The sequence below is a fragment of the Macrotis lagotis genome, chromosome 8 (genome assembly GCF_037893015.1).
Source record: "Macrotis lagotis isolate mMagLag1 chromosome 8, bilby.v1.9.chrom.fasta, whole genome shotgun sequence".
In the NCBI taxonomy this organism is placed as follows: Eukaryota; Metazoa; Chordata; class Mammalia; order Peramelemorphia; family Peramelidae; genus Macrotis; species Macrotis lagotis.
Window position 1 is genome coordinate 58,223,912 of NC_133665.1, and position 27,758 is coordinate 58,251,669.

General features: G+C 36.1%; 1 protein-coding gene across 2 annotated transcripts in view; it reads right to left on the reverse strand.

The window, feature by feature from the left end:
• CLCN7 (chloride voltage-gated channel 7) overlaps positions 1–27,758 on the reverse strand; it is a 55,030-nt gene that overhangs the window by 17,007 nt on the left and 10,265 nt on the right. Inside the window, exons 2-11 of one of the 2 annotated variants that reach the window (XM_074197160.1) lie at positions 18,169–18,237; positions 9,234–9,305; positions 8,580–8,645; positions 7,769–7,901; positions 7,113–7,222; positions 6,017–6,097; positions 4,028–4,090; positions 3,799–3,882; positions 852–945; positions 85–149 (exon numbers count right to left, since the gene is read on the reverse strand). In XM_074197160.1, coding sequence (XP_074053261.1) covers positions 85–149; positions 852–945; positions 3,799–3,882; positions 4,028–4,090; positions 6,017–6,097; positions 7,113–7,222; positions 7,769–7,901; positions 8,580–8,645; positions 9,234–9,305; positions 18,169–18,237 — 837 coding nt within the window. The remainder of the gene's footprint in view (positions 1–84; positions 150–851; positions 946–3,798; positions 3,883–4,027; positions 4,091–6,016; positions 6,098–7,112; positions 7,223–7,768; positions 7,902–8,579; positions 8,646–9,233; positions 9,306–18,168; positions 18,238–27,758) is intronic. The other variant, XM_074197161.1, reaches the window with a different exon arrangement.

The following is a 27,758-nucleotide window of genomic DNA, read 5'->3' on the forward strand; positions in this document are numbered from 1 at the left end:
GGTATACTTGTCTTGTTAGCAATGAAAAGGAAGCCCAGCAATCCCAGGGAAGCCCATGCTTCCACAAAAACCTATCTCACTTACAATTCTCCATGTCAGAAACTGATTCCAAAAGGAAGCACCTTCTTCCAAGCTGAATAGGACGCCCCCTGCAAGAACAAAAGTCTCCTAATTCTCTGGGCAGACCCCAGCAGAGGTGGCAATTGCTAAACCGGCAATTTATAAGGAAATTCTAAGATCTACTGCAACCACCTGGGTAAGACTCAAGGAATGCAGGGAGAGTACTATAGAATGTCACCCGAATACTACTGAAAATGGGGAAAAGGCAAAAACTGACTGATGGGGAAAGGCCCTTCAATCTGTCCAGTCCTCCCTCACTGAAGTTTCTGAGTAGTAGGGTCACATGAAGTCAAGTCAAGAAGCATTTATGATTGCTTTGTAGCAGGCATTATGCAAAGTACTGAAAAATACAAAAAAAAAGACAAAAAAAGCGGCTCTTGCTCTCAAGGAGCTCACATTCTGTTGGGGGGAATATGCAAACAAATAAGTATAAACAAGATATAAAACAAGATAAATTATGGCATCTACTTTTTGGAAATTTTCTAATTTCTTGTCAAAGACATAGAGGGGAAGGAAAGAAACCCAAATATACATGAAACAACTATTTTAAAAATATTCTTGACTTCTACCTTCTAATTAAGGGTGGTAAATAGGAACAGGTTTCCCAAACTACCTCTACTTCATCAAAGAAGGGGTAATTTACAGAAAACCACTTAAGCTGGCCATGATGCATAAAGTATATAGGATGTAACAGGACTAACCAGATTTAAACAAAAGACAGGGAATCTTACCTACAGGAGCTCCAAAAGCAGCTGAGACACCAGCTGCTGCTCCAGCTGAAACAAAGTCTCTTTTCTCTGTGTCTCTTCGGAAATATTCAAAGATCTGAAATAATAGGAAAAAAGTTATAGGTTATCTTAAAGCAGTCCTCTCAGGTAAGGAAAGGTAGCCAAGGACTCCTACATACTACTTGACTCAGTTTCTTGAATATGTCAGAAATAAACACCCATTTATATCCCTTCTCTTGCACATTGATGCTGCAGTACTCTACACCTGGGTTTCTTTAAAAGGAAGGTGGCCCTTCTAACATGATTCAAGGCTGGGGGTTTACTTGTTCTACCAGGCATTTTCCATTTCTAAGTGCCACAAGTCAAAATTAGATCCCAAATTTACCCCCAAATGCTTTACTTCTCTCTTAACAACCTTTAATACTTCAAACTAAGCCTTTACTGTTAGATATAGAAAACATTTTACTTTTAAGCACTATAAATTATATATAAAATATTATTTTTAATTATGTAGGTAATCATTCCACTCATCCAGATTGCAACCACTCTAAAATTTAGGAAATTAACTTCATAAATAGCTGTGACTGAAAAAAATTCATGATTCTTTCAACTATGAATAATAACACCACTGACCTCATTGTATACATACATGCATATGCACATACATATATTCTCTTTATATCTTAGTTATCATACTTTTATTAAAGATATTTGCTGCTAAGAATTTTTTCCATGGTTAATGTCCTCTCTTAGAATTCTAAGTGCATGAATGATTTCCATCAAATGAAAGTTGTAAAGTTACTGCACAAGGTCAAAGAGAAAGAGAAGGCACCCACAAGTTGAAAAACATTTATAGCAGCATCATGTTTTAGCAAAGAAGTGGAAAAAAGTCAATTATTCCAAATAAAGAAATGGCTGAATACATTATGACATATGAATATAGTTACCTATTATGCTTTAAGAAGTGACAGATAAGAATTTTAAAAATTTATGAAAGATTTGTAACAACTTACATAATAATGTATAAGAAAAAGCCCTGAAAGACTTTAGAATTCTATTCATCATAGTGACCAATCTTGACTTTAAAAAACTGATAATGAAATATGCTACAGGAAGAAAGATGATGAACTAGAAATAGAGAATGAGAAATAAAGAAATAAGGCTGAAGGGAAGAGTTGGTTTTTTTTTTTAAGAGTTCAGTTTTGAACATGGTGAGTTTCAGGTGAAACTATGTGGCAAGCAAGCTGAAACTCATGAATAGAACTCAGGGTTAGGGGGTTGGGACTAGAGGTCTTTTTTTTTTAGCAGTCGTCCACATAAAAGTGACCACTGAAGACTGGGGAGGAAAGAAGGCTACCAAGGGCGGGGGCAGAGAGGGAAAAAAGCTGAGAATAGAACCTTAGGGGCTGTCACCTATACATAAGGGGCAAGATGAAGGTGGGGGTAACAAGAAGTAGTCAGAGAACTAAGAGGGAGAAACAAGACTGAAGTGTTACAGAAGGAAAATGAAACTATCAAGGAGAAGATAGTCTATAGCTGAAAAAAAGCCTTGAAAGTTTAAGAAAGCTGATAATTCAGAAAATGTTACAATCTGAAAATGAGAGTAGTTATAATTATAAAATAATTAGTCACTGGAAAGAATCATTTCTGTAGAAAGGTTGGGATGGAACCTGGATTACATAGGGCTGAAGAGCTGAAGAAGTGGTGCAAATATGGAAAAGCTGTTCTTTTTAGAAGTTTGGCAGTGAAGGGGCAGGGAGAGATAAGATTAAAGCTTGAAGGGGATGCAAAGGTCAAGAGAAGGTTTCCTTAAATTAATGGAGGCATGACAAGGCTGAAGACTGAGGAAAAAGGAGTAGTAGACAGGGAGTCAAGTTACACTTTGTTCAGCATCCTGTGGTACTTTCTAGGCCTGATAAATCTAAGAATAAAGTCATTACCATGACAGCAGTCAGGTTAGAGTATAAAATAATACTGTTGGGGACAGCTAGGTGGCACAGTGGCCCTGGCCCTGGAGTCAGGAAAACCCGAGTTCAAATGTGGTCTCAGATACTTAATAATTACCTAGCCATGTGACCTTGGGCAAGCCATTTAACCCCATTGCCTTGCAAAAACAAAAACAAAAACATCGTTCAAATAAAACTGAAAAGGTTAAATGTCTATATCTACACACCTAATTTCCCTTTCTAATCCTTCACATTTTGACAACCAAAATTACCACACAAAATCATTTTCATTTAGATTTAAGGGGAGACTACCATTTTCTTTCTTTCTTTCTTTTTTTTTTTTTCCAAGGCAGATGGGGGTTAAGTGGCTTGCCCAAGGCCACATGGCTAGGTAATTATTAAGTGTCTGAGACCGGATTTGAACCCAGGTACTCCTGACTCCAAGGCCGGTGCTTTATCCACTACGCCACCTAGCCACCCCAAGACTACCATTTTCTTTAGAGACCAACAAAAGTCTAAGCATAAACTCCTAAGGGGGACACTGAAAAATCAGAAATCAACTAGGAGACTGACCAGGATGCTGAGGGATTTGAAAACAAAGTCACAAAGAATAGTTAAATGAGCTGAGGCTATTTAGCTAACAGAAGAAATAGGGTAGAGTAGCATAAGATCACTGTTTTCTCTCTTAAAAATAACTAGATATTTGGTATGGCTTAAGAAAATAGAACTAGCATCAATGGGTAGATCTTTTTTGTAATAAAGCAGAATTTGTATGAATTTTCGAGCTAACGATAGATTCCATTACTTCATATGGCACGTAAGCTATTATTATTATCATCATCATCATCATCAATGTTCAAGCTGGATGATTACCAATTAGAAATACTAGATTAGAAATACTTCTGAGGTCCCTACTAACTCTAATAGTCCATGGGATCCCTACTGAACATTTCATCTTCTGTTCCTTCATTTTCCATTTTAGAATTTATAAGTGAACTGCTTACCTTGAAGTCTTTCTTCAATGAGGTTGATCTTCCTTGAGAAATACCAGCTGCTATAACAGCTCCAGAGTGAATCATTGGCCCTTCCTAAAAGTCCCAAAAAAGTAAGGACAGGAATTGAATTTTCAACAATGTTTTTAGATATAAAATGTCTTTCAGTGGCTCTTCAAAAAGTAGTGACACAATTACACAATGGAAGAAGTCATATTTATTCTTCTAAACTTTTCTTTACCTTTCCAACAGCCAGTCCTCCAACCACAGATAAAATCACACCACACACTTTAATCACCAATGTCTAGAATATGAAGAGAACATCAGTAAGTAAAAAAGAAAAATAAAATGAATTCAATCAAAATAAACCAGTGCTAAATATACACCTCCTATGAGTCAAACTTCATTAAAAAAATTTTACTTTTCATGAGCAGGAAGACATCAAAAAAAAAAAAAAAAGATTCAGATAAAGTGGTTTCCCTTCAATATCTAAGCTCCATTCCCTCTTTCTTTGGGAACTTTCCTGAAAGTATTCCTTTTTGAAAAACTACTCCTCTTCTGAAATTTAACAAAACTCAAAGCTTGAAAAACATTATTTACCACTTAATCCTATGAGGACTATGGTTAATTTTGTCTGGCTCACATCTGATTATCAGGATCAGATGATTCTTTCTTCATGTCTCTTGCATTCATCTTCTAATTTTATTGGCTCTACTCCAGTCCAAGCATTTTCAATTTAAAAAAATGATGGTTCTGGAGTCAGATGATCTGGGTTCAAATCCTGCCTCTGGCACTTACTACCTTGTGTGACTCTGGGTAAGCCACTTCATCTCTCTAAGCCTCATTTTAGCTGTAGAAGAGAGAGGGTTGAACTAGATGGGCTCTGAGTGCCTCCACCCCTTTTCAGCTCTAGACTATCCCCATCATACATTTGGATTTTTGCTGAAAATATTCTGCCTCTAGTCTGCCCTCATTTCAATTTATCCTGCACACTGTGATAGGATGATTCTTCTAAAAGCATCACTTTCAATGAATCACTGCCCCACTCAGAAGTCTTTTTTCGGCTTCCCAATATCTGTATGAGTTGTAATATAAATTCCCACCACTGTAGACCCTTCAATAATTTGATTTCCATTTACTCTCATAGGGACCTTTCCCCCTTTCAGCCATGCTGTTCTCCTGGTTATCCTTGGCACAAGCTCATTCTTGCTCTAGGGCTTCTGTTCACACTGTTCTCTTTTCTGATTTGCCCTTTATCTACCCCTTCAATCTATCCAAAATCCTAACCTACCCAGATCAAGTACCCCCTTTCTGTGACATCTTTTCTGCTACCTCAACCCACTTTCAATACCTGGGCTTCACTTTCATTTTCCAAGTTAATATAATTAATACTTATTTTCTCATAGTGGGCTTAAGTTCTGTGCCTTGTTACTAGTATTAATCCATATGAGTTTAATCTGTAATAGGTTCACAATATAGTTTTTGAATAAAAGTTTTTCTTTCATATTTCTCAATATAGGGATGGGGCCCAAAATAGATTCTGTTTAATAAATACATATGGTTATCCAAGTGTTCTCCTAACCTTTTCCCTTCCTTTCCACTCAGGCACAGTACTTAAACAGGGAAATCTTGTATTGAAATATCTCACCCTGGCAGATGCCAAAGAGTCATCTGGCAAATACAACCACAGTCTACTCCTAATGGCATTCTTCTTAAACACTGATAGAATAGGTAGAACTCTATTATAAAATCCCCTGGCTGTTGACTGAACAGCAATAAGAAGAAATGAAATGGATCATTTTCATTCAGATTCAAAATATCTGAAGGTCCATTTTTCAAAATAAATAAGTCCTATGCCTGAGCTTCAGAAGTCTAAAGGGCTATTTCCCATAATCAATTCAAGCAATTATTCCCTCAAGTCAAAAAGAATTCTACCACCTAGGTCTGACAAGTTTTTCAGGAAAACATGGCCTTTTAAAGATTGTACTTAAATGAGCAAGTTACCTCCTTTACTGAAATTAGAAAAGGGGAGATATCAACAATGAGGGTCTCATAATTCAGGGATAGCTTAAAGGATAAGGAATGTATAGACTAAAGAGGAGGCCTATAGCTAGAAGCATGCAGGTGGGCTGCCCTATATCAAAGAGATTATTTTTAATAAAGCAACCAGAACTCCTACCACCCTGCATCCTAGAAGGTAAGTAAAACCAACTACCTCTAGGCATTTTACCTTGAGTCGAACCACATGGGGAATCTTGACACCATTGAGGAAACATTTAATCTGGGGAATTCCACTGCCAGCAGCAACAGGCTTCAAGGAAAGAAGAAATTCCATAAGAAATATTTCCAACAAAAGAACTGATCAACCCAAATGAACCCCCAAATTTGTGGAATGTTTTAACTTGTGATTAATCCAATATGTCAAAATGGTTGTCTAACAGATGAAAAGATGTTGGCTTTATAAGAATTAGGAATTGAATGTAATTAGAACAGTAAATTCCTACAATGTAATCTTCCTTGAGGTAATGCTCAGTTTGGCATTTCCAGGATAAAAGCAGCCATTCTCAAGGAAATTCCCCATCAGCTAGCACAGCATGTGGTATCTAGCAAGCCGACAAATGTTATTAAATGAACAAATATTTAACTTGACATTAAATACTAAGATTAACTGATAGGGTATGTAATTAAGTGGCAAAACTCTTAAATGGGCACCATGAAACAGTCTTCATTTTGTCATTCTTTATGTTTGTTCCTCTGTAGCTCAGGGCATTAATAAACCAGTGTTTATTAAGTGCCTATTATGTGTCTAGACAAAAACAAAACAATTCCTGCCCTCAAGGAATTTGCATTCTAACCAAGAAGACATAAAGAAGCAAATACAAAATAGACACAAAGTACATTGTGAATCATCAGAATAATGTTAGTACATGGAGTTCCTTGGAGAAAGCTATTAGAAATTCAAGGTATTACCTCCTCACTAAGGAGAACTTTTATTGTTCTAAAAATACTTAGAAGCTCCTCTTTAAAGGATTTGTATTTTGCTCAGAACAGGGAAATTCTAGCATGGGGACTCCTTCCAACCATGCTGACTGTAGCCTGTAGATGCCAGGATAGGCAAGTCTTAGGGTTCAATGACTGTAAAGCTAACAAGTGGCAGAGGAAGGATGTAGATTGAGGCCTAGCATACCATCCACTAAACAGCATTGCCTCTCCACTAATGCTAACTTAAGACCATCTACCCATTGGCCCTGGAGCCTTCCCAGTCTCACCTAAAGTAGGCGTGGGCAGAGATCCCAGGCTAGCTCGGTGTACTTTTTAAACCATACCTCTATAAAGGCAACAATCACGGAGCCGATGATCACAAAGGCCGAATTCAGTGTTGCCCAGAGCAACAGGGAGAAAGACAATCCCCCCTTCTCTGTAAACTTGTCAATATCTGGAGGATTCATTGAGAAAACTGGCAAGGTCACTGTCTGGATCAGATCCACTTCCATTCTGTTAAATGTCTGGTAAACATCACATGCACAGACTCTTCTCATTTGACAATCCCTGCCTCCTCCAACTCCTAGATTGGGCATTTAAGCAGGTCAGCGAAAAGATCCCCAATTGCTCTCATGAGCCAGGAGTGGGTGTGGGGGGCAGAGAAGATTGCCTACAATGGTCAAGAAGTTTTCTGAACTGTCTAAATATTAAAATACTAGAAGATTATGGAAGATGTGTACTCTAGTTAGATTACAGACAATCTCCAAATACATGATAAACTCTTTGAAGCCAGAGATTTTCTGCATATTCCATCTAGGTACTTAACAGAGACTTACTATCAATACAGGTCTGCACACAGCTATAGCTTGCACATACCCATATAAGCAATCACATTCGGTTTATATCAGGCCTTCCTAAATGCAGAGAAACTCCACTCTCTTTGCCTTCCCCATCCTCTGCATCCCTCACACATTGTTGGGCAACCAGAGCCAAAGGATACTGTCTTTTACTACTCGGTATTTCAGTCCTGCCAAGTTCTCCACCACGATGTCAATGAAGCAGGCAACTAAGCCTGTCAGAATTCCAATCATGGCGCAGATGACCCAGCGTTTGATCTCGACTGTGCGGAAAGCCTGTGCAGAAGAAAAGAGAACCATCAGAATCAGATAATGAGGGGAAATCACTCCCCTGTGGAAATGTAATTCCAATATAGGCTACTTCTTGGCAAATGCTCCTGATAACCTCCAAATAAACTTATCCCTGAACCTCAGTTCTGTGAAAGATTATTCATAGTATGCTTTGGACTACTATTTACAAAGTTACATTTGAAAAACAGCCTGCCCTAAATAGGAAAATATATATTATCATCTTTTAAACATTCACCCCAATGAATTCACATCTGCCAAATTACTCTTGCTCTTCAGTTATCCAATTTTAACAGCTAAATCTACCATAGATTTTTCCTATTTCCCACCCCACCCCTCCATTTTGAAAATGATGCTATACCCAAACTAGCCACACATTTTTAAGACAGAAGAAATTATGCTCATTGTTTTTGTCAGGAAGATCAAATTTTCCATCCCATGGAGGACTGTGCTCTTGAGAACAGAATATGTAAGAATACCAATAGTCTCAGAACAAGGCAATCTGAAATAAAATCTAAAAAAATAGCTCAAGGATAGATGAGATTTCATGTCCCAGAATGCTCCCTTTCTGCTGTTGTGTGATGGATGGATTCTATTTCAGGCTCATTAGTCTATCTAGGTGCCAGTCAGCTTTTTTGGACAACCCAACTCTGAACCCAAACTCACTGTGTGGTTAATTCTCCTCTCTTCTTCCAGGAACAACTGGTTTTCACTATTGTCATAATCCAAACTCTGTAGGTAACAGTAAAGAAAAAAATATTTTGCTTACTAATCCCAGCTTTTTAGGCAAACTCAGAAGGATAGAGAGGTGCAGGGAATAGGTTTGAGAAAAGAGTAGCTGGCTTCTCAGGGGCAGAGGGAAACATTCCCAGGCACTGGTAAACTAGGAAGGAGACCAATGGAGACCCAAAGTGACCTTTCTGAAGTTGGCACCTTTCCAAATGGCAAAGGAAAATAAAGTTGTTTTTTTTAAAAAACAGATATGGAAAGATAATAGATGGTTTAACTTTGTGAGAACGTCAGAATCAGCTTTGATAGCATCAATCATAACTAATCATACATGGTTTAATTCCTCATTAGCTCCAGTGATCCTGGAAACATCTTTTCAAGGTCGTTCCCATGCCTGCACTCACATACCAGGTAGACTGAATTGGAATTGGTCTACTACAAGATTTTACTTCTTCACAAGACTACACACATTATTTTCTTCAAGTACACAAAAACTATTCTAGATTGATAGTTATTCTAAGCAGACTTAAGCATGTTTGCCATTATGGATTGGGGAGGCTTTGTACTGAAATTCCCCAAGGAAATACTTACCTCATACTTCAGAGAGAGGAGTTTCTCATTATGTGGAATCTCCCGGGGAAAATGATGAGGGCCATCCATATCCTGAGAAAGTAAGGTGAGATCAGGCATATGCACTGTTGGTTAAATATGAAAAACTTAATTTTTTCAAGCAATCCCCTAACACTGCTTTAATTGCCTCTGTCCCATCATGTATGCTCTGTTAAATGTCCTATTGCTACCACAAAGGCTTCAATATTCCCTTAAGGGAGATTGCAAACCAAGGACCTTTTTAAAGGTGTACTATCTTTTGTATAATAAGAAAATAGAGGAAGGCTAGGTGGTGCAGTGGATAGAGCATCAGCCCTGGAGTCAGGAGTACTGAGTTCAAATCCAGCCTCAGACACTTAATAATTACCTAGCTGTGTGGCCTCGGGCAAGCCACTTAACCCCATTTGCCTTGCAAAAAAAAAAATTCAGATTCAGAAAATAGGAGTCCATTTTTAATTGAAAAAGATTCAATTAAAAAAATAGCAGTCTGTACCACTGAACAAAACTGAGCTGACTGGTCTATTGAATAGAATGCACCTGTGTACACAGTCAATCCTGTGGCACAACAAATTAAAACTAATATAATAATGTTATCTGCAAATCTCTAAATAGCATTACTAACCTAACAACTTATAGGACATCTGCTTTAGATTATTTTCCCAATAGTGACTAGGATAGATTTTAGTTAAATTATTCATTCTTTATTTGTAACATATTTGAAAATGTAGAAGAGGCAGAGCCAAGATGGTGGAATACTGGAAGCAACCCTACTGAACACTCCCCAACACTTCCCTCCAAACAATTTTAAAATAACTCCTCAAATCAAATTTTAAAGCAACAGAGTGAACAAAAGGTTAGAGTGAGACATTTTTCCAGCTTAAGACAATTTTGGAGACCGGCAGGAAAGGTCTGTGACACTGGGGTGGGAGCTAGTCCAGAGTATGAAGGAACAGCACCAATGGAGGACCTAGGAGGCAGCTGCAACTATGGCAGCAACAGCAATACTTTCAGGAACTCTCAGTCCTAACTGGTAAGGATATTGAACAGTTGGTCAAAGTGATTACAGGTAGGACAGTTAGATGGCACCAGCCCTGGTGTCAGGAGAACTGGAGTTCAAATCCAGTCTCAGGCACTTAATAATTACCTAGCTATGTGACCTTGGGCAAGTCGCTTAACCCCATTGCCTTGCAAAATATAAAAAAAAAAATAGATTACAGGGGACCATTTTCTGGCATTGGGTATAGTTGTGCTGAGGGGCAATTCTATTGCCCACAAGCAATTCTGGGTAGCAGTTCAAGTATGGAGAAGGACATTTGTAGTCAGACACAAACAAGCATGGCCCTAGTCATAATTACAAGGCAGTGAGGAGTAATTAGCATTTGTAGCCAGAGGAGAGCAGGGGACCTGGTCACAGTTCCAGAATGAAAACTGTTAGCATTCATTGCTATGAGGAACAGGAGCCTTTCCAGGGTAAAGAGTATGGTGTAGACCAGAAGAGCAGTGACCATTCCTCTCCCCTGATCATACCACTACCTTGGATGCATTGAAAACTTGCAGACCCCCCAGAACTTGCTCTGAAAATAGCAGCATCAAAAAGCCTGAAGCCTGGGATAGTGCCTCCCCACTCTGAAATAGAAATGTTTTGCATGAATTCACATGTATAATTGATATCATTTTTGTTTCCTTTTTCAGTAGATGGGAAACATGTGGAGGGAGGTAAAGAAATTGGAACTGAAATTTCAAAAAGAAATGTTAAAAAAATCAATATATAAATTTTAAAAAAATGAATGAATGAAGCTAAGTCTATGTTAAAGAGCAGAAATATGCTAAGTGGCTCACACTGAGATCAAAACTAATGACCCCTCAATGATAAGTGGTTTAGGTAGCTCTAACTAATGAAATATACACTTTCCCTCTCAACTTTCTCTGCTGTCCTACCTCTGCTTCCCCCAAATTGTATATATGTGTGTTAGTTTCTTTAAATGAGATGGGCTAAACTTTTTTTTGTTTTGTTTTTGTTTTTTTCTTACAAGGCAATGGGGTTAAGTGACTTGTCCAAGGCCACACAGCTAGGTAATTATTAAGTGTCTGAGGCTGGATTTGAACTCAGATTCTCCTGACTCCAGAGCCAGTGCTCTATCCACTGTGCCACTGGAGTCCCAAGTTAAACTTTTAAAAATAGGTTCAATGAAAAAACAGAAATTACATCCCAGCTATTTCATTTGGATTCCAGAATTCTCAGAAACAAAATATTCTTCTCTATGACTTTTTCTTAGCCTAAAATAAAGAAGCAGAGGGTCAATTCAGTCCCTTAAGTATGACATCAAAATAATTTAACTAATACTTAGTGTATACTATGTGCAAGGAATGAGTGGGAAAGTCTGCCTTATTTTCTTGCACAGTGGTAGAAGGGACTAGCAGGGAACATAAGGAGCATTATATTTGAGGGTGTCTAAATGGTTTCAAAGCAAAAAGTAACAAGGAATTAGATAGAAAATTCAGATTAACAGAAAGAATTTTTAAAAATATAATGCATATTTTGCTAAAAATCTTTAATGTCAATTAAAATTTAGCCAAAAGTAGGCTACTGACAGAATGCACAAAATTCTGGAAAAATTTCCTCATGATAAGGGAAATTACAATTTGATTCAACCCAAAGAATTTGTGATAAAATTAAATTTGAAAATGACCCTAAGAAGTCATTATTTGCCATTCTCAGTGGGTTTGTAAAAACAGGATAGATAAGTAAGCAAGAGACCAAAGGCAAAGCAAAATGGTTTTATTTGGCTAACCTGGTAGATATTTATATGGAAGCATATAGTCTCTGACAAAAGGGCTTTTTAAACAGTTTTCAAGGAGTTTTTCTGTAACACATCAATCAATCAATCCTAGTTTGGTTAATCCCTGAAGTGAAGGTTTCCACAGGAGTAGAGAAATGCCACATATTGGAGAAAATAGTAATAACATGAGGCTTTTTTGTAATGAGATGAGTTGAATAAGCAGACAGAGGAGGAGTAGCCCTGATCCAGTGCCTAGAGGTGAGCAAGGAACATTCAGACACAATCAGTTCTTTCCCTGGTGATAGATAGTTGTCTTCAGTGACAGAATTGCTGAGAATACCTACTAGAACAGCTTGAATTGGATGTCCCAAAAACATTTTGATTTCAAAATGTCTAAAACCGAACTCATTTTATTTCCTCCAAATCCTGCCCATTCTGATCTTCCCTACTTTTGTTGAGGGTACAATTCACAGACACTGACTGGCCTTCTTTCTGTCTCTCCCTCCACCTACTAACTCTATAACTTGTCCCTGGCTATCCTTTATACCTGGAGAGCCCTCCCTCATGGTCTCTGCCTCCTCACTTCTCAAGGCTAAGCTCAAATGTCATTTGGTATAAGAGGCCTTTCCCAGCCTCCTTCTTCCCTTCCCCTCCAAGTTAGCATCTGTTTTCTGAGACTGCCTCTCATTTACTCTCTATTTATCTTATGTGCACATAGTTGTTTGCTTGCATGTCCTATCAGAATGTGAACTCCTTGAGGGTAGGGACCAAGTTTTGGCCTTTCTATGTATGTCCAGTGATTACTGCCTTCCACATAGAAAGCATTAGTGTTTATTTACTGATTAAGCCAAAGACAAGTTTAAGAAGCAAATTATTGATAGGAACAAAAGTCTGAATTGCAGACTTTAACAACTATATAAAAGAATGCTACAAATCCCTAATAAGAGAAATGCAAATCAAAACAAAATCTGAGTTTTACCTCACACCCAAATAAGCAAAGATGACAAAATGTAAGAATAGTTGATATTGAAGGGTTGTGAGACTGATGATAGTGTTTGTCCTTCTTTCTCAAAAAAAGCTGTTTAAGACTAATGCATTGTTGGTGGAGCTATGAATTAGTACAACCATTCTGAAAAGTCATCTGACTAAAATGTCCATGTTTGACCCAGAGTTTCCCTTGCTAAGACTCAAGGAGGTCATTAACAAAAATAAATGTTCCATTTAAAATGAAATATTTATGGCAGTACTTTTTGGAGTAGCAAAGAAATGGAAACAAAATAGATACCCAACGACTGGGAAATGTAATAATATCAAGTTAAAAGAAATAATGAATATGATGAATACAGAGAAACTTGGAAAAACATGTACTGCTGCAGAGGCAAGAAAATAATATACACAATGACTACAGTAATGTAAATGGGAAGACTTTCAAAACAATTGCAAAATTACAAAAAACTTGCATGGCCCCAAATTAGAGATAAGGAAATATTCCCAACATTTCATACTTCACAGAAGTGAGGGTGTCAATACATGTGAAGAATGGCATACAGTGTTGAATTTTTTCAATGTATTGATTGATTTTGCTGATTTCCACACACCCTTATTTCTCTTTTTCTATTAAAAATCCTTTGCTATGGTTCTCTGGGAAGGGGAAGAGGGATGTTTATAGGTGGACACCTGGACTATAAAAAATTTTTTTAAAGTGGCATTATTATTTTTAAAAATTGCAAAATTATAATTTCTTTGACCACAAAGAAGAAGTTTAAGTATATTATTTTCCTCAACTCTTTTGCAGAGGTGGAGAAAGTTCATAGGTTTGGAAAATTGCATATACTGTCAAATTTTTTCAACATATTAATTGGTTTTGATGATTTTTTCCTTTTTAAAAATGTTATAAAGGATGGGCTCTAAGAATGGGAGGAGGAAGGATATGAGAAATTCAGATGACAAAATTAAAAAGAAAGCAATAAAAATTGAGCTTTTTTTTGAAACTAATTTTATGGAGCTACATTTTAAGTTCTGAACTCTCTCCCCCCTTTTCCCACAGCAGAGAAGGTTATCATTCAGTTATTCTTCAAACAATATTGCTATTACTTTATACAATGTTTTCTTGGTTCTGCTCATTTCCCTATTCAATATTTCATGCAAGTCTTTCCATGTTTTTTGTAAAATCAACTTGCTCATCATTTCTTACAGTATAGTAGGATTCCATCACAATTATATCCCATGATTGGTTTAGTCATTCTCTAACTGATGAGTATTCCTTCAGTTTCTAGTTCTTTGCCACAAAAAGAGAGTAGCTATAAATATTTTAGAACATATAGGTTCTTTTCCTTTTTCCCTGATCACCTTAGGAAACAAACCCAATAGTAGTATTGCTGGCAAAAGGGTACACCCAATTTTATAACTCTTTGGGCATGATTTCAGGTTGCTCTCCAAAATGGTTGGATCAGTCCATAGTTACATCAATAGTGTACCAATGTCCCAATTTTTCCATACTCCTTCCAATATTTGTCCCTTTCTATCATTTTAGCCAATCGCATGGGTGGGAGAGAATATCTCAAAGTTGCTTTAATGTACATTTCTCTAATGATTAGAATATTTTTATCATATGACTACTTAGCTTCAATTTCTTCATCCCAAAACTGCCTATTCATATCCACTAACCATTTATCAACTGGAGAATGACTCAGAGTCTTATAGATTTGACAAAGTTTTCAATATATTTGTGATATGAACCCTTTATATGAAAAACTATAAAACACCTCCCCCGACCTCCCAATTTTCTGATTTTTTTTCCAAGCTTGGCTATATTGGTTTCAATTGTACAAAACGTTTTTAAATTTGATGTAATAAAAATTATCCATTTTATATCTCACAGTACTCTCTATCTCTTGTCTACTCATAAATTCTCTCATCTATAAGTCTGATATGTAATATGTTCCATGTTTTTCTAATTTGCTTGTGAGAACTCCCTTTATATCTAAGTCATGGATCCACTGTGATATTTACTTCGCAAATGATATAATATATTGGTCTATATCCAATTTCTGTCAGACTGCTTCTCAGTTTTGCCCAGCAATATTTACCAAATAGTGAATTATTATTCCAAAAGCTTAAATCTCTACATATATAAACAGTTATAATCATTTACTCCTGTGTATTGTCTACGTTTGTTTCACTGATCCACCTTTATTTCTTAGCAAGTACCAGATAATATTGATAATTACTACCTTATAGTTTAAGATCTAACCCTGCTGATTCTCTTTCCTTTTCATTATTTCATTACTTCCTTTGATATTCTTGACCTTTTTCCTTCTGAATGAATCTTATTATTTTTTCTTGTTCAATAAAATTTTTTTTGGTAATTTAATTGGGAAGGCATTTAATAAATTGATTAGGCAGAAATATTTTTATTATATTGGTTCTGCCCACCATGAATAATTAATATTATTCCAATTATTTAAATCTAACTATATTTATAAAAAAATCTTATAATTATGTTCATGTACCAAATGAGTTCATCTTGGCAGGTATACTCTAGGTATTTTATGCTGTCTACAATTATTTTAATTGGAGTATCTCTTACTATCTCTTCTTGAAGAGTTTTGTTGGTGATACATAGAAACGCTTATGATTTATATGGATTTATTTTATATCCTGCTGCTTTGCTAAAACTATTGTTTGAACTAGCTTTTTAACTGAATCTCTAGGATTTTCCAAATATAACATTATACTGTTTGCAAATGAAATAGTTCTATTACCTCATTGCCCATTCGGATTCCTTTAATTTTTCTTCTCTTATTTCTATTGCTAGCATGTCTAATACAATATTGAATAATATTGGTAATAGAGTATCCTTGTTTCATACTGATGATAAGCTTCTAGTTTTATCCCCATTACAAATAATGCTTGCTGATGGTTTTAGGTAGGTTATCTTTCTTATCATTTTAAGGAAAAATCCATTGATAACTATGCTTTCAAGTATTTTAAAAAGAAATGAGTGCTGTATTTTGTCAAGTTTTTTCTGAATCCAATATGATTTTTGTTACATTTATTATTGATATAATCAATTATGTTAATAGTTTTTCTTTTGTTGAGCCAACTCTGCATTCCTGGCATAAATTCCATTTGGTCACAATGTGGTGTATATTGTGATATATAGACTCCTAGTTAGTATTTTATGTAGGATTTTGTATCCATATCCACTAGTGAAATTGGCTTATAATTTTCTTTCTCTTCCTGGTTTAGGTATTATGTATTAGTACTATATTTGTTTTATAAAAGGAGTTTGATAGAACTCCTTTTTTGATATTATTACAAATTATTTATTTAATACTGGAATTACTTGATCTTTAGTTTCTTATTTATTTATGGCAATGTGGTTAAGTGACTTCCCCAAGGTCCTCCTGACTCCAGGGTTGGTGCTCTATGCACCGAGTCACCTAACTGTCCCAATCTTTAAATTTTTGGTAAAACTCACTTGTAAATCCATCTGGTTCTGACATTTTTTTCTTAGAAAGCTCATTTATGATCTCTTCAATTTCTTTTTATAAAAATAGTTTCATTTATTCTATTTCTTCATTTGTTAATCTAGGCTGTTTATATTTTTAAAAGTATTCCTCCATTTCACTTAAATTGTAAAACTGGCAAATGACTGAATAAAATAACTCCTAATAATTGCTTTGATCTCATTTTCTTTAGTGGTGGATTCACCCTTTACATTTTTCATATGAGTGATTTGGTTTTCTTCTCTCCTTTTAAAAATTATATTAAGTAAAGATTTATCTATTTTATTGATTTTTTTCATAAAACTCCTAGTTTTATTTATTAATACAAAAAATTTCTTACATTCAATTTTATTAATCTCACATTTATTTTTAGAATTTTCAATTTGGTGTTTAATTGAGGATTTTTAATTTGTACTTTTTCTGGGTTTTTTGGGCAGTATATCTATCTGCTCTTTTTCTATTTTATAAATGTAAGTATTTAGAGATGTAAATTTTCCTCTAATTACTGCTTTTGCTGCATCCCACAGGTTTTGTAATGTTGTCTCATTATTATCATTCTTTTTTAATAAAATTATTGTTTCCATGATTTCTTATTTAACCCACTCATGCTTTAAGATTAGGTTAATTAGTTTCCAATTAATTTTTAATCAATGTTAACAAGAAAAATTGTTTAAAAAACACATAAAAGAAAAAACACAAAAGGATTCTAATTTAATGAAATCCATAACTCAGTTTGGTATTGCCAAAATATAAAAAGGGCTCTCAGGGGATCATGCAGTTGCTTTTTTTCTTTAATTTTTTTTTTTTTAGGTTTTTGGCAAGGTAATGGTAGGTTAAGTGGCTTGCCCAAGGCCACAATAATTAAGTGTCTGAGAACGGATTTGAACTCAGGTACTCCTGAATCCAGGAACAGTGCTCTATCCACTGTGCCACCTAGCCACCCCAGTTGCTTTTTTTTTGAGGGGAAAAATGTGAGGAAAGAGATACTAGTTTAAAATATTCCCAGTCTAAAAAGAAATATAACTTCAGGCGATTATGAGAACCAAGGGTAAGGCAAGAAGCAATGTATGAACTTGGAATCATTTAGATAAGACATGCAGGTACAGATTTTTTTCCTGCTCACAAAGCTTGAAAACTCAACTTGACTTCTCACTTTTATTGCTCACTCTTTTCTACGGCACATTAACTAGACTAAGATATATTCCAATGAAGTTGTTACAAGTAGTCTTTTCTTTGAGAAAACAAAAAATATATGGAAATTAAAAAGTTAAAAAGTCCCGGAAGTCTCAGGGGAAAAAACTATAGCAGAATATAAGAAGACTAATATGGAAATTTTTTTGTGTGACTTGTACATATATAATTGATCTATTGCTTGCCTTTTCAAGAGGTAGTAATTGAGAAAAATTTAACAAAATAAATTTAAAAATATATTTTAAAATATCTTTAAAAAGGCACAAGTTGTGGTATATTGTAGAGTAGCCAATTTCTTACAGCCCTATCTAAAGACTCAGGGTTATTTATTATGACACTCTCTTATCTTTGCAAAACTTCACATAGCAAAATTCCCTTCCTCCTTTCCTATGCTCATTTCAGAACACAATGCCCAACTGAGCTTCCTCAACTCACCAAATCAAGTAGTTCATCATCCAGTTCTACATTGCTCAGGTGCCCAATTCGGAAAGCTGAACTGGAGGGCTGAAAAGGAAAGAAACTGCAATTTAGAGGACATGCAAATACAAGGAAGGGGAAAAAAATCACCCTACACCACAGGCCTTATTATTTAGAGTCTTTTCATCTTTATTTCATTTACTCTCAATCCAATTCTCAAAATGACATCACATTCATTCATATGGTCACATACCTTTTTTATCACTGGATTTATATACTGCCTTGAGCTTTCCAAAGTACTTTTCTCACATCAGACCCATCAGACAGGATAACTGTAAATCAGTGGTATAGATAAGGAAACTGAGACTCAGAAGTTAAACCAGGGCTCCTTAACCCCTCAGGGCCCATGCTTTTCCCTCTAATTCATTATGCAAGTTCTAATAGAGTTATGGTTCTCAAGGGCTGAAAATCAGGATACTCCATGTCTACCCTAAAGTATGCCATCAACTTGTGCCTTGAGAGAATAGACACAAGATTCTAATGTACCTAAGGAGTTAGATTATTTCTCTGCAACATGGCTCCACCAAACCTATCCAGACTCAGCTTCTTTTCCTCCTCAACATAATCTTTCTGTTCTAAACAAACCAATCATTTCTCTTTGCTGTTCATTTTAACCTCAGTGCTTTTGTTTCACTCAACATACCCCTTGCCTCCAAGACCCTCTCTCTTCTCCTCCACTTCCACACCAAACCCCAATCCCTCAGTGTCTCATTGAAATTCTACCTCCTTCACTCACATAGACTTCTTAGATGGGCTCAGTTCAACAACTTCCCTTCTCTAAACTCCTTCTGCATTTAGTATCACAGCTAATTTAAATTTTCCACGTTTTATGTTAGTCTTCCCCAACTAAAAAAAACTTTACAAAAACTTGGGGTGGGGGAAAGGATGAGGAAGTGGATTTCTCAGCTTAAGCAGAATACTCTTCCTATGGTTTGCTGTTATTGTAATTACAACAAAAACAAATACCATGAAAAATATTAAGAGAAAAAATTATGAAAACTTAGATTTTACAGGGTTGATAGTAAATACAAAATAATAGAAACCTGGGTTTAAAAGGTACTTAGAATTCATCTGGAAGACCTTGGAGGAATAAAGGTCCCAGTGGGGTGTCCCCCCCAAAAAACCACCAAAGCCTTGGAAATTAGTCTTGGGCTGAGGAAATGAATAAACAACAGAGAAAAAAAAAAGAATCTGACCATAGAAAATTACTTTAGCCCCACAGAAGATCAAAACACATACTCAGATGATGACAAAAATTGAAGCTTCCATGTCTAAAACCTCCAAGAGAAATAGAAAATGGACTCAGACTATGGATGAGCTCAGAAAAGACTTTGAAAAGCAATTAAGAGAGGATGGAGGAAAAATTGGGAGGAGAGATGAGAGTGATGCAGAAAAATCATGAAAACCAAATCAGCGGCTTGGTGAAAGAAATAAAAAAATACTGAAGAAAATAATATGTTAAAAACCTGTTTAGGCCTAATGGAAAAAGCAAAACAAAAGGCATATGAGGAGAAGAATGCCTTAAAAAGCAGAATTGGCCAGCTGGAAAAGGAGATAAAAAAGCTCTCTTAAGAAAATAACTCCTTCAAATGCAGAACAGAACTAAAGGAAGCTGATGACTTTGCAAGAAATCAGGAAGAAATAAAACTCTTTCAATAAAGCCAAAAATTAGAAGAAAATGTGAACTATCTCATTGGAAAAACCACTGACCTCGAAAACAGATCCAGAAGAAATAACTTTTTTTTAGGGTTTTTTTTTTTTTTTGCAGGGCAAATGGGGTTAAGTGGCTTGCCCAAGGCCACACAGCTAGGTAATTATTAAGTATCTGAGACCGGATTTGAACCCCGGTACTCCTGACTCCAAGGCCAGTGCTTTATCCCAGAAGAAATAATTTAAAAATTATTGGGCTACCCAAAAGTCATGACCAGGAAAAGAGCCTAGACTTAATTTTTCAAAAAATAATACTGCAAAATTGCCCTGAGATCCTAGAAGCAGAGGGTATAATAGAAATTGAGGGAATTCACTGGTCGCCTCCTGAAAGAGATTTCAAAAGAAAAACTTTCAGGAATATTATAGCCAAATTCCAAAACTCCCAAATCAAAGAGAAAATTCTAAAAGGTGCCAGAAATAAACAATTCAACTACTAAGGCTCCATAGTCAGGATTACACAGCATCTGGCAGCATCTACATTAAGGGCTCATAGGGATTGGAATATGATATTCCGGCAGGCAAAAGATCTTGGTTTACAACCGAGAATCAACTACCCAGCAAAATTGAATATGCTCTTTCAGGGGAAAAGATGGACTTTCAATGAAACAGGGGACTTTCAAACTTTCCTATTGAAACAACCAGAGCTGAACAGAAAGCTTGATCTCCAAGTACAGGACTCTGGTGAATGAGAAAGACTAACTATGAGGAACTTAATGATATTGAACTGTTTGTATTCCTGCGTGAGAAGAAGATATTGATAACTCATATGAACTTTCTCATTTATAAGAACTGTTAGAAGGAGTATATATAGACAGAACACAGGAAGGAGTGGAATATAATGGTATAATATAGTAAAAAGATGGAGTCAATGGGTAATAAAGGAAAGTCCTGGGAGGAAGGGAAAGGAGATGAAGAAGAAGGAGAAGAAGAAGCTAAGAAATTTCACATAAGAGGCAAGAAAAAGCTCTTTCAATGGAGTGGAAAGGGGGTTAGGCAAGGGGGGAATGAGTGAGCCTTCATTCTCATCAGAAATGGCTCAGAGAGGAAATAATATACACACTTAATAGGGTATAGAAATCTATCTTACCCCAGAGAAAAATGAGAAGAAAGGGAGGGGATCAGGGGGAATGGGGGGAAGAAGGGGGGAATAGGTGATAGAAGAAAGGGAAGATTGTGGGAGAGGGTACTCAGATACAACACACTTTTGGACAGGGCCAGGATGAAAGGAGAGAGAAAATAAAATAAATGAGAGTGGAGAGGAATAGAGTAGAGGGAAATACAGCTAGTAATAGCAACTATGGGAGAATTATTGAAGCAACTTCTCTGGTGGACTTATGATAAAGAAAGCAACTAACCCCAGAGACAGAACCATTGGAATCTGAACACAGATTGAAGTACATTTCTCTCTCTCTCTCCCTCATTATTCTTGAGGTTTCTCATCTTCTTGGGGGGGAGGGGGGGTTTATATTTACTATTATAACAAAATTACTGTAATAACATAAAATAAATAAATCTAAATCCTTCACTGGAAAAAAAATGTTTATTGAATGTCTGGGAAAAAAAAGAATTCATCTGGTTTAACCTCTTTTCCCATGCAAGAGTCCCCTTTATGGAATCCCTGATAAGCAATTATCAAGCTTCTTTCTGGAACATTTTCAATAATAAGGCATTCACCATCTTATAAGAAATGTCGGGGCAGCTAGGTGGCGTAGTGGATAAAGCACCGGCCCTGGAGTCAGGAGTACCTGGGTTCAAATCCGGTCTCAGACACTTAATAATTACCTAGCTGTGTGGCCTTGGGCAAGCCACTTAACCCCATTTGCCTTGCCAAAAACCTTAAAAAAAAATGTCATTATAATTTTAGATGCCTCTAATTGTTGCATAAATCTTCCTTCTAATGAGCCCAAATATGCCAATCTATAATTTCTATCACAATATTTCTAGTTTTCACCTCAAAAAATTGGAAATTTATATCATCCCTGGAAAATATCTGAGGGCTACCATCATTGTTAAACTCAGTTCCCAAATAGAAAAGTTCTCTTATACTTAAAGTTTCTTAAAATATCCTCCAGAAGACATGATTTTAAATCCCCTCATCATCTTGATAACTAACTCTCTCCTGGAAGCACTCCATTTCAACAAGTAATTCTGTTACAATATGGTGTACAATCCTCCAAATGTAATCTGACAAGGACAGAAAGTAACAGGACCACTATCTCCTCCATTCTAGGCATCATACTTTTATTGACAATGCCTAAAATTGTGTTTTTGTTCCCCTCTCCAGTCACAACATTAGCAAATGCCTCAATGATGGGACTTGAAGTGAGGTGGTTATCTTGACTCTGAGGTGAGTCTTCTACCTACTGTATCTTTCCATCCATGCCTGCCCATCCTGTGCATCTCTTTCTTGTCCATCTAGCCACAGAGAAGACATTTGTATAAGAGAAGTGAAGGGAAGGACTGGGTCCTACCTAAACTTTACAGTCTACCATTGCCTACCACAGTGGTCAGCCCACAATAGGGTTTTAATAAATCTTTAATTAATGCTATGATTTTGTGATTTATAGGAATGGTTTAGTGCCCCCAGAGTGTCTGAATGTGTGTTGTGTGTGCATGTGTAAGTAAAACAACAACCTTAGTAGTCAGACAAATTGATAAAATCTAAAATCACCTCACTGAGGATCTGCTTTAAGAGGATCTGTTTATTTGTAAAGACCACTAAGCAAGTGATTCTTTCCATGTGGTATGGCTGCCAGTGATGAAATCTACCCTATACTTAATATTCAACATTAATTTTTTTTAGGTTTTTGCAAGGCAAATGGGGTTAAGTGGCTTGCCCAAGGCCCCACAGCTAGGTAAGTATTAAGTGTCTGAGACCGGATTTGAACCCAGGTACTCCTGACTCCAGGGCCGGTGCTTTATCCAATGTGCCACCTAGACGCCCCTATTCAACATTAATTTAACAAAATCACTTTTTTTAAAGCCTAGGAAAACATCTGGGAGTATCTCCTTAGATCACAGAAGGTCAAAGTATTTCTCAATTTCCCCCTTAGGATTTTAAAATGTGTTATCAGTGCCATTTGTACAGTTCTTTGCAATCAATCAACAAATGTTCATCATATGCCTAGCACTGGGGATACAAAGAAAAAAACAATCCCTAACCTCAAGAAGCTTATAGTCAATCAGTGGAAACAACATATACACATAAAGAAACACAAAATATATACAAAGTAATTTACAGTTGGGATAGAGTATCACTAAAAGCCTCAAACAAGAGGCTAGAACTGAACTTTTCCCCCCACTTAATATTATTTTATTTTTTCCCCAATTACATGTAAAGATCATTTTCAACATTTACTTTTATAAGATTTTCAGTTCCATACTTTTCTCCCTCCCTTCATCCCCCTCCCCAAGAAAGCAAAGCAATCTGATAGAGGATATATATGTACAATCATAGAAATCATCTTGACATTATTCATGCTGTGAAAGAAGAATCAGAGAAAGAGGAGCAGTTTGTGACTAAGAAAGAGTTGGAAAACATCACCAAAAACCAATCAGATGATTTCGATTACATTAAATTAAAATGCTTTTGCACAGATAAAACCAATGTAACCAAGATCAAAAGAAATGTAGTAAATTGGGAAAAAATCTTTACAACTAATGATTCTGACAAAGGACTCATTTCTAAAATATACAGAAAACTGAGTCATATTTTTAAAACAAAAAGCCATTCCCCGATAGACAAATGGTCAAAGGATATGCAAAGGCAATTTACAGATGAGGAGATCAAAGTAATCCACAGCCATATGAAAAAATGCTCTAAATCATTAATTATTAGAGAAATGCAAAATAAAGCTTCTCTGAGGTACCCACCTCACACCTCTCAGATTGGCCAATATGACCAGGAAGGATAATGATCATTGTTGGAAGGGTTGTGGGAAATCTGGGACACTATTACACTGTTGGTGGAGCTGTGAACTCATCCAACCCTTCTGGAGAGCTATTTGGAACTATGCCCAAAGGGCAACAAAAATGTGCATACCCTTTGACCCAGCAATACCACTACTGGGGTCTATACCCCGAAGAGATGATGAAAAAGGGTAAAAACATTACTTGTACAAAAATATTTATAGCAGCCCTGTTTGTGGTGGCAAAGAATTGGAAATCAAGTAAATGTCCTTCAATTGGGGAATGGCTTAGCAAACTGTGGTATATGTATGTTATGAAACACTATTATTGTTCTATTAGAAACCAGGAGGGATGGGAATTCAGGGAAGCCTGGAGGGATTTGCATGAACTGATGCTGAGTGAGATGAGCAGAACCAGAAAAACACTGTACACCCTAACAGCAACATGGGAGTGATGATCAACCTTGAAGGACTTGCTCATTCCATCAGTGCAACAATCGGGAACAATTTTGGGCTGTCTGCAAAGGAGAGTGCCATCTGTACCCAGATAAGGAGCTCTAGAGTTTGAACAAAGTGAAAGGACTATTCCCTTTAATTTAGAAAAAAACAGATATCTTATTATCTGATCTTGTCACCTCTTAGACTTCTCTTCTCTTCTTTAAGGATATGATTTCTCTCTCATCACACCCAATTTGGATCAATGTACAACATGGAAACAAAGTAAAGACTGACAGAGTGCTTTCTGTGGGGTTGGGGGGAGGGAAGCAAGACTGGGGGGAAAACTGTAAAACTCAAATAATATTTTTAATAAAAATAAATTAAAAAAAGAAGAATCAGAACAAAAGGGTTCAATCTGCACTCAGACTCTTTCATTCTGCATTAAGTTCTTTTTCTGGATGTGAATGACATTTTCCAAAATGAATCTTTTGGAATTTTGACCTGAACTTTAAAGGAAGATAGGGTATTCTAAGAGGTGGAGGTGAGGAAGGGGCTCTTTCCTGGACAGCCTGGGTAAAGGTATGGATTTGGGAGAAAGCATACTGTATGTGAGAAATAGCAAGTTGGCTGGCTTGCCTAGAAAGTAGATCCATAGAGAACTAATATGGTAAAAAGCTTGAAGGCATGATTGGAAGGCTGACTGTAAAGGCTTTCAATGCACAACAGAAGAGTTTATATTTTATCTTAGGAGCAATAGGAAGCACTGAAACTTTATGAGGAGAGGAGAAACATGAGGAGAGGAGAAACATGGTCATACCTGCACTTTAGGAATGTCATTTTAACAGCTGGCTGGGAGATGAACTAGTTAAGTGGTGGATTTGAAGCAGGAAAAACAAATCAGAAGGCTACTGCAATAGACCAAGAAAGAAGAGAAAAGGCCCTGAGCTAGAGCAATGACTAAGTTTCCTTAAGGGAATGACATATTCTCTTCAAAGTAACCATGTTTACTGTGAACATCAGGACCAATGAAAGGTTAAAAGGAAATCAAGTTCTCTCTAGTCTTATTTAGTAGGATGTTAAATACTGAAAAATAGGATATGGGCTCGGGTGCTCCTGGCTCCAGGGCTGGTGCTCCGTCCACTGTGCCACCTGACCATACCTACAATTATTACTATTTTTTTAAATTTTAATTTTTTTCTCTCCTCTTTACTTTATCACTCAAGTGGGTCTATATTTTTTGGGGAGGGGGTATTTTGTTTACTCTTAAACAAGAATATTTTATTAATGTATAAAAAACATTTGTACAAAATGAGAATAAATCAACATTAAATTACAAAAAAAAAAGAAAAATAGGATTGATAGCCATACTTTCTCTCAAACAAGGTTGAAAATAGTTCTCAGATTCTGATACTGTTCCAATTTCAGACTCCATGCAACTTGTACCCCTACAGCCACATTAACTAGATATTACATAGTGCAGCCACCTAGAAGGTCTAAGAAAAGCTAAGTATTGAGCCCAGATACTGAAGACCCCATCTAGATCAGAAAACACTGTCCTAATCTTAAAACACACTGATTTTTACAATCCAAGATTTACTCATCAAAATATAAGAAGAGTTTTTAAACTGCAGTTATTTTAATTTTCAGTTTTCAGTTCTTGACAAAAATCATCTAAAAACATATAACAACGTGAAATGCTATAGGAGCATCTCAGCCTTTGAGATGCTGGTGATAGAAGGTCATGACCTCCCAGACTATCTAGTAGGTAAAAAAAACCAGGCAGAACCACAGATGATTTGAGTGAAAGAAAAGCAAAAAGTGTGATTGTCAACACCAGAGATATCCAACAATGACCTACTGGGATGACTAAGAAAGTAAATCTGCAATTTGGCAAGAATTTAAGGATTAAACTATTTGCAACAGATTAAAAAGGTGAGGGAAAATAGGCAAGTAGATATTTCTGACTTGCCTTGTTTTCAGCAGAGTTAGAAGGAACACATGAATTCTAAATTGCTAAACTACCTTGCTAGTTGCTATCCATATTCTCAGCAGGTCATATTGGAATATTTTCTTTAGTCAGCTCTTAAAAGAGTGTAAGCAAATACTATAGCTATAGGACAGGAAGTAAACATTCTTTCTTGTTTATAAAACCAAGTTTTCTGACCACAATATTGAGGACTTGGAAAGTCGTCCAGTAATATCAAACCCACACCAACAGAATAGCCTCTGTGCTTGGTGCTGGATTGCCAAACTAGGAAGGAAGACACAGCTTCAATACAGATTCAGCTGCACCATATAAAAAAAAAATTCTGACTGAGTGAAAGGAACTAGAGAGAATCCTACATTTTCTCAACTCTCAGATGAAGGGAGACAGGATGAAGTGGTGCATATACTGAATCTGGAGTTCAAGAATCTGGAACTTTCTATGCCTTATTTTCCTCAAAAGTAAAATGAAAGTATTGGAATGAATGAAGGAAAGAAGGAATAAATGAATGAATGAAGCACTTATAAAGCCCCTTCTACATGCAAAGCACTGGGGATACAAACTGTAATGTAAAACAATCCCTGCTCTCAAGAAGCTCACATTAAAACTGGGAAATAACACATGTGGATGATTTCAGTTTCAAGTCAGAAAGATACTCTGGTTAGAAATCAATAGAAAATTGGGGCATGCAGTATCAGATCCCAAACTGGATTACTAGAAAGTTGTAATCATCAAAACAATATACCACATACAGAAACAAATGAGCACAGTAACCTAGTATTTGATATACTCAAAGATCAAGTTATAGTATGTGAATGTGACAGAATACTATTATTATTCTGTAAAAAGTGATAAAGGGGTAATTTCGGAAAAACCTGGGAAGACCTATATGAACTGATTCAGCTTTAGGGCAAGAACTTACTAAAAAATTTTTTTAAAAAGGCAAGGGAAAATTGGAAAATAGTCTGGCAAAAAGAAGACAGATTGACATTTCACACCATACCCCAAGATGAGCTCAAAATGGGGTATATGATTTAAACATAAAAGTGCTGTCATAAACAAGTAAGAGGAGCATAGAAGAAATTACCTGTCAGAATTATGAATCGAAGAAAAGGTCATAAACAAACAAGAGAAAGAGATGTTTAGGGGAGCTACAATCAAATTTTGATTATATAATATTAAAGATTTTACAAAAAAACCAATGCAGCTAAAATTAGAAGCAAAAAATTGAGGGGGAAAAATCTTTGTAGCAAGTTTTTCTAATAAAATTCTCATTTCTCACATATACAAGGAACTGAACCAAATTTATAAGAATGAGCCACTCCCCAACAATAAATGATCAGCGTATTTTATATAAAGGCAGTTTTCAAAGGGAAAAAAACTAAAACTGCTAATAGTCATATAAAAAATGCTCTAAATCAAAAAAATTAGAGAAATACAAATTAAAACAACTTTGATGTACCATCTCACACCAGCTAAGATAACAGAAATCGCAAATAACAGATATT